This window comes from Channa argus, chromosome 9, assembly GCF_033026475.1.
Source record: "Channa argus isolate prfri chromosome 9, Channa argus male v1.0, whole genome shotgun sequence".
Taxonomy (NCBI): Eukaryota; Metazoa; Chordata; class Actinopteri; order Anabantiformes; family Channidae; genus Channa; species Channa argus.
In genome coordinates this window covers 15,495,788-15,502,946 of record NC_090205.1, presented here as the reverse complement: position 1 = coordinate 15,502,946, position 7,159 = coordinate 15,495,788, and the positions used below count along the sequence as shown (strand labels likewise).

Below are 7,159 nucleotides of genomic sequence, written 5' to 3'. Positions count from 1 at the left end.
CGTGTGTTTTTTAAAAAACAACAAAGAAAACCTCATTAAACCTAATTTTATATACAGATACATTTTCACGAAATTTACATTGGAGACTTGTAATTATTGACTTGAGATATTTCATTAATTGTTCATTCACTAATAACAAAAACAATTCTTTGGCACAAAAAAGTAGTACTTTGGCACTACTAAATTCTTACCCCTGTGTGGAATGAAATGAAAAATTACAGTTCGAAAGCATCCACTTGAGTTAATTATTTTGCATTAGGTTACATGAGTAGTGGTGTCATTTTCTATTAAAGTACCCCCTTAAAACAGGTTTTATTATTGGTAAGTAATTGTTATAATAGTGGCTAATGTCTATACTTGAAAAATCAAAAGCTTCTACCCAGACTGACCAAAAAGCTATTAATTTAATGATGATTATGTTAAACCTGTTACTGGCTACTAACGTTTATACCACCTTACCAATTCAGTGTGTATGTAGTAAGAAATTACCAACAACTAAATATTTGTTAATTTGGCATTTTTGATCCATTTGATGATGTAGACACAGGGAGCAAATGTAAGGGAGAGAGAGGAGATATGCAGCAAAAGCCAGATTTCAGTCAAAGACTGCAGTTATGCTAATCTAACCTTAAAGTCAGCATAGTCAGTATTTGTTATATGATTTGTTTCACAGCTTTTGGCTTATTGTATGGTAAATCAGTCACTTGCAGGAATTAGCCCACAGGGAATGATCCACATCTTGCAGCTGCCCTCAGCTCTGCAGAGCTGTGTAGCAGCTTTCAAAGCCTCTAAAAAATGACAGATGGGCTCAGATTATGAACATTTATCATTGCATTATTACCATAATGGTAATAATGGCAACCCAAAAGTTTTTCTCATACAACTATTTAGCATTAAAAAGTGATTTCGTATTATGGCCTATTCAAGCTGCCATAGGGCAAGAGGTGGGTTACAGGTCTCCAGTCTCACTCAGGGTCAACAAAGACAGACATACACAGACAGAAAACCATTTACACTCACACCAGACAATTTAGATTCACAAACCTGTGACCTTAGAGCTTTGAAGGAGCAGTGCCGACCACTCTACCTCCAAGCTGTTCTCTATGTTTTATACTATAAAAAAATAAGGTCTGATTTTGTCATGATTTGTCTGCTCACAAGTGAGCGTTTGAAAGAAACAGATCTACGCATGAATGGATCCTTGTCTGTTTCTTTCCCTTTCTATGATAACAACTGTTTGTAAAATTATTTATTAATTAGTTTTTATTGGCTAAATAAATGATAGTTCTTGAAATTCAAACGTATTATCTCTGTAACCACTGTTGTTAAGTCAAGCTGACTTCCCATCCAGTTGTAGTAGGAGTTTACAGTTGTAGTTTAGTTGTACTTACAGTAGTAGTTTTTTTCTTTTCCTCTCACTGGTACAGTCTCACTTTGTACAGTGTACTGACAAAAGCTCAGGTGATTTCCGCATGTGTGACTTTGGGAGGAGAGTGATCAAAGTCCAAAGTCAACAAACAGCCACACTCTTAAGATGAAGGACCCTATCAGCACCTGCTCTGTGAGTTTTTTTTGTTGTTGTTGTTGCTTGGTTGTTTGTTTGTTTCTGCTCTGTAAAGTAAAAAGATGCCTTTAGAATTGTGTTATTGAAACAGACCAATCACATGTAGGCTTGGAACTGAATTGATTTAGTTTGTTATTGTCTTTCAGTATAACCAACTCTATCAAAACCTAAAACAATTTTCAAAAACTGGGGAGTACTTCTGCAAAGAACTGATGACAGTTTTTCAGCAGAGGTAGGTTTAATACAGTTATGACCTTCTAACTGAGTTTTAAAGTCTGCAGAAGTTATTGTTTGACCATTTGCTGCCTCGTTTCCTTCTTTTAGAGCTGAGCTGGAACTTACCTATTCTAAAGGGCTACAGAAACTTGCTGGCAAACTCATTAGAGTCTCCAAAGTAATGCCAAACAAGTAAGGGACACAGTGGTGAATCCTTAATTGTCTGCGTCTTTTGTCTGTTAGGTGTTTAACATGGCCTCTTCCTGAGGACTTGCTGCCATGCGGTGTACAGAAATAATGATATCATGGGAAATAACATGCACCTAGCGAGTATGACGTGATCAGAACACAAGCAGGTGTCAGAATAATTAGCCCACAGCTCTAACCTTTTCATACTGGCTCTCCACTCAGTTCCACCTACAGCGCCTGGTGTCATGTGTCAGATGAGATGTACTCAAGAGCAGACGCCCACAGGTAGTTTCAGCCTGAATTCACCTCATAACTATGCCTCTGTAAGGGGGATTGGGAGTTAAATAAAGTATGCTGTTCTTATTCCAGATCATTAGGGACTGCATTTCTGCAAGAAGCAACTGTGGAAATACGACAAGTCTTAGATGAGCATAATAAAAGAAAGAGGCCTGTATGTAATTATACTTTTCTTCTTTTATCTCTGTTCTTGCTTCTAGTCATAATGTCTCCCTAACCTTTTCAATGTTTTAATAGCTTGACAGTGTCATTGAAAGAACTGGAAAACTTGTTACTGCTAATTGGAGTGAACAACTCAAGGTAAAGAAACTTCTTCCCAAAAGAAAACGAAGAATATCACATTAAAGCAGGCTATCACCAAGTTGCTGCAGAGACAGTTATTACATGTTAATCCATATGTTTTATGGATGCTATGTGACCGCTACTGGGAAAAAAAGTCATAGATTTCAACAAAACAAAAATACAAAGCATTTAAAATGTGCTTGGCCCTGCTATAAGGGTTAATGAAGCATTATGTTGTATTATGCCACAGCAAGTAAGATGGCCTGACAAGGCCGGGGCCTCAGTAGTTTAAAATGACTTTATCCATTATGACAAGTTATAAAATCTTATAGATGCCTTGGTGCTGTTGTGAGATATTACAGCCAGTCATAAACACACTTTCTGCCCATTATGTTGACGGGAAGCACCAAACTGCTCATGACTTTAAAACTTTTCATGCAAAAAGGTTATTAGTATATTATAAGTGAACTAAACTTAAAATTATATTTAATACTTTGACTGTGCTGTGAAATGTCATATATTATAAGGGCTTTATTATGAATCTGGGATGTTAGAGGTGAAGGAATCATTGAAAATGTTTTATTCATGCAAAATAACTAGGTAAACATTATATATATATATATATAAATAAAATTTTGTCCTTTTAATAATAACTGAAAAACATACATCACCAGAAATAACTAAATATCAAGAATGTATCAGTTTCCTCAAGAAGATAGAAATAATTCCAAATAATAATTTTGTTGTGTTGATTTTTAACCTAATGTATGCTGTGTCTTGTGTTTTCTCTGTTTAAAAAAACAGATAAAAAAGAAATTGATTGGACTAACAAGAGAACACGAGGCTTTGTTCAACTTTGTAGAAAACAACAAACACATCTGCACAGAAAAGGAAAAACAAAAGGTATGATGAATCACGAGACATATAGCACATTTTAGAATCTAGGAGAGAATGGTTGCTAAGGCTTTTCCTCTTTCCTTTCATGACTACAGATGGTTAACAGACTGACTAAGTCGGCAGAGATGCAGGTTCGGGTGGATGAGGACTACTTTAATATCAACATGGAGGGTCATCAGATGAGACTCAAGTGGGAAAACACACTAAAAAACTGCTATCAGGTGTGGGAGATGCTTTCGAGCTGATCTCTTTGAGGGAATTCAGCTTCCTTTTATCCTGAGTGGCTTTTTAGGATTAAACAAGTGGGTTCAGAATCTGCCTCAAATGCACTTAATTAGCAATCGGATCTGAACCAGTGAGCTATGATCAGTACAAAATGATCTATAAGCACTAGGTCAATATTAAACCCAAATACTAGGTTCAGACTACGGACTTGGCAAAGTGTACCCATTGTATTCTGCAGTGTAGCTGATGCTGTATTGTCTGAGTTAAAAAGATTTTATCAGCATGCAGAAAGGAATAGCAGCACCTAGGAAGTGTGGAAGTTTTCTTCAAGGACATTTCGGCATGAACATGTAATCTTTTAGTTACTTTCCACTCACTGTTTGCCATTGTTTATGACTTTAGTGTTTTTATTTTAGCTTTCTCTGAAGTTCAGATAAAAATCATTCAGGAGGGGATATATTAGGATATAAAATGCTTCACAAAGTAATCCACGAGGCCAGGAGTATCACAGGTCTGCTCTGTGCTTTACCAGATCATACAAGAACTGGAAAAGCAGCGGATTGAAGTCCTGTGCAACATATTAAAAAGATACAGCCTCCACATGGCCAGTTGTGGGCACACCCTCAAACACGTAAGTCGTCTTGACATTTATCCAGCTTGCCAGTTTGCACCACGTCACATATTTGATGTAGTAACTTACAAAAACAAATGTTTGCTTCATTCAGGGCCAAAGACAGATAGACCAGTTAGTTCAGAGGGTGGACATGGACAAAGACATTCAAACCATGGAGGAGGAAAACAGAATCCCAGCTGATGATAACAAAGTGGAGTTTTTGATGACAGACTATTTTGTGAGTCAACGGTTTTTGCTCTGAGAATCTACTCCTGGATTTTGAAGTTTTTCTGCAGGCCATAAATCAGTCAGTGACTCACACACTCAAAGACACAGCGAGTCATCTCTGCAGGGGGTGTCTCTCTGATAGGAGTGTGCAAGCTACAGCCACAAACGTGTACTAGTCATTTTCTGACAGGGCCTGAGATAAAGACTTGATTAGAGTGCTCTGATTTTTAGTTTTTTTTAAGAATGTAGCTGTCAAGGTATACTGGGGGCTAGCTTGAAAATATAACAGTAATCTGAATCGAGCTAACCACATTTATTTTATATGCTGTCTGGTATGTTATATATGTTAAGCACGATAGTGACAAAAGCATGATTGCAATATCCAGAAAACACTACACCGAAACCAACATAGTTACTGATATTATTTAATAAATCCATGTAAATCTGTCTGGGCACAACAGGAAGAAGAGACCAAATCCCTGATGGACAAAGACAGAAGAAGAGAGGCCATCAAATTCAAACTCCAGCGTTTGGAAGACAACATTACAAAAACAAAGAAAGACCACGAAGGCTAGTTGAGTATACTATGAATCCAATATTGCATTATTTACACATTTTTAAACCAAGGTTTTTTCATTCATTTCTTAGTCCCTTTCAATATTGTTGTTGCAGGAATCCAGAAACTGATTAAAATGTACTCTGAAAATCCATCATTTTCAAACCAAAGGAACCTTGAGGAAACGGAGCAGCAGCTTGATGAGGTAAACAGTGTATAGATTATTGTTGAGTGGATGGATGGTTTATACAGATGAATATTTATGTAAGTGTTCCCTAATGTGATCTTGTTACCTGTAGACTACTCTGAAGCTGGATCTCCTTGAAGCAACTCATCACAAACTCTCTCTATCTTTGTCTGGGTTGGAAGGGACAAGCAAGTCCTTCCACCGATTTAGTGACAGCATTTTGAAATGGAAAGACAAGGTAAGACTACATATCTTCTGGACATACTTGTGGTAGCTTACTTCTTGTCAAGCAGGGTTTGTGATTTTAATGTAACTAATAAGACAGTTCTTGTTGGGGGAAAAATAATTACATTCTGCCTCAGCATAATAGCAGCACATGCTGAGGAACCTCTCAGCTGTGCATTTAAAGCAGCACAATGCAACTATATTGGGATAACAGATTGGTTATATTGTACAAATGCCGTCTGGTTTTCACTGGATGAAAGAGGTTTTATCAAAAGGTTTTTGCACACTGTGACACAGCCTTTTAATTTATTCTTCATTTGGTTATTACGATATAGCTGCTGAATTATTACTGCCTTGGTAACAGGTGATTTAAATTAAATAGAATAACTAAGGTTCCCAGCGTTTTTGTATTTACCTCCACAATACAGCCAGATTTCCCTTCATCCCTTCACTAGCTGAAATCTTTCAAATGTGATCATTTGAATTGGTTTTAAACTGAATTTAATACATACATTTTAACACTGCACAGCAATAACAATAATTAAAACTATATATTGTTGCAAAAATAACTTTAATACAAGAATGAGCTATTGATATTTGAACCCACTCTTTATCTTTGATTGAGCTTGAATTAGGGTTATTTATTATGGAACAATTTACCGATTACTTTCTTGACTAATCATCTAATTACCTCTTCAATTACACACCCGAACACTGGGAAAATTGTAAATGGCAAAATTTCTAAAGCCAAGAGCGCATCTAAAATAGCTTGTTTTTCAGACCAACACCCAAAATGATCAATTTACTTTGATTGCATGACAAAGAAACGCATTAAATCCACAGATGAGAAAAGCTGGAGCTGGTGATGTTTACCATTATTGCATGAATAATGACATAAACAATGAACAAAATCTCCTAAACTTTTCTAAAGACAACTGACCTTGTTGGTAACATTATTCATTATTCTTCCTAAGGACTGTGAGCACAGCGTTGTTCAACTAACTCGTCCAGTCAAACTCAGAAGAGCACCATTTAGATCCCGACAGTCACTCAGATCCTCCATTATTTACAAAGGACCTGCTCAGTTTGTAACACAACAGTCTGTGGAGCCTTCACTCAGTGCCACAGGCCAGGTCACCTCCACAGCCTCAGCACACGAAGCTAAAGCTGTAGACTGTGGGGGCAGCGATAATGGAGCTTTCCCTCGCACAGGTAATGGCGAGATGCAAGGTAAGATATTTCTAGAGCATCGAAAAACAAAGATTTCTGATTATCCCATTTTGAAATTTTCCATGAAATTACAGTAGTTTACAAAATTACAATGCTTTCAACACTTTACAGGTCAAACAACAGAATTAAACAGTGTGGGAAAATGCAAGGCACTGTACAATTTTACACCCAAACATGATGATGAATTGACTTTGACAGAAGGTGAGTCCACCTGCAATTCAGCTGCAGATTTTCTAAAACAAAAGAGAATGATAGGATAACTAAATAACAGATTTTTTTTTGTTTCATAGGAGATCTTCTAGAAATTTACACAAAAGAGGAGAACGGCTGGTGGTTTGGTGAACTTAACGGGCAGACGGGTCATTTCCCATCAACCTATGTTGAGGAGCTGCCTGTGTTAAACAGTGCCCAGTCATCTGATGCCTAACTGACCTGACTCATGAACAGTAA

General features: G+C 36.9%; 1 protein-coding gene across 2 annotated transcripts; it reads left to right on the top strand.

The window, feature by feature from the left end:
• Positions 1-1,427: 1,427 nt before the first annotated feature.
• nostrin (nitric oxide synthase trafficking) lies at positions 1,428-7,136 on the top strand. 2 transcript variants are annotated; one of them, XM_067515806.1, is made up of 16 exons: positions 1,428-1,561; positions 1,711-1,796; positions 1,889-1,972; positions 2,192-2,254; positions 2,339-2,420; positions 2,504-2,566; positions 3,353-3,451; positions 3,541-3,666; positions 4,203-4,301; positions 4,396-4,521; positions 4,973-5,081; positions 5,184-5,272; positions 5,367-5,492; positions 6,454-6,691; positions 6,821-6,910; positions 7,000-7,136. In XM_067515806.1, the coding sequence occupies exons 1-16, from the start codon at positions 1,535-1,537 to the stop codon at positions 7,134-7,136; spliced, it is 1,644 nt and encodes a 547-aa protein (XP_067371907.1). In that variant the 5' UTR covers positions 1,428-1,534. The 2 variants fall into 2 exon arrangements, with proteins under 2 accessions (XP_067371907.1, XP_067371906.1); XM_067515805.1 differs by having other exon boundaries at positions 6,454-6,709.
• The last annotated feature ends 23 nt before the right edge of the window (positions 7,137-7,159 follow it).

Excerpts from the sequence above, each read along its gene's own strand:
- nostrin (XM_067515805.1), top strand. The coding sequence starts at position 1,535 with ATGAAGGACCCTATCAGCACCTGCTCT. Across the intron at positions 1,973-2,191 it reads TCCAAAGTAATGCCAAACAA|TTCCACCTACAGCGCCTGGT; the intron begins GTAAGGGACACA and ends CTCTCCACTCAG. Across the intron at positions 3,452-3,540 it reads CAGAAAAGGAAAAACAAAAG|ATGGTTAACAGACTGACTAA; the intron begins GTATGATGAATC and ends TCATGACTACAG.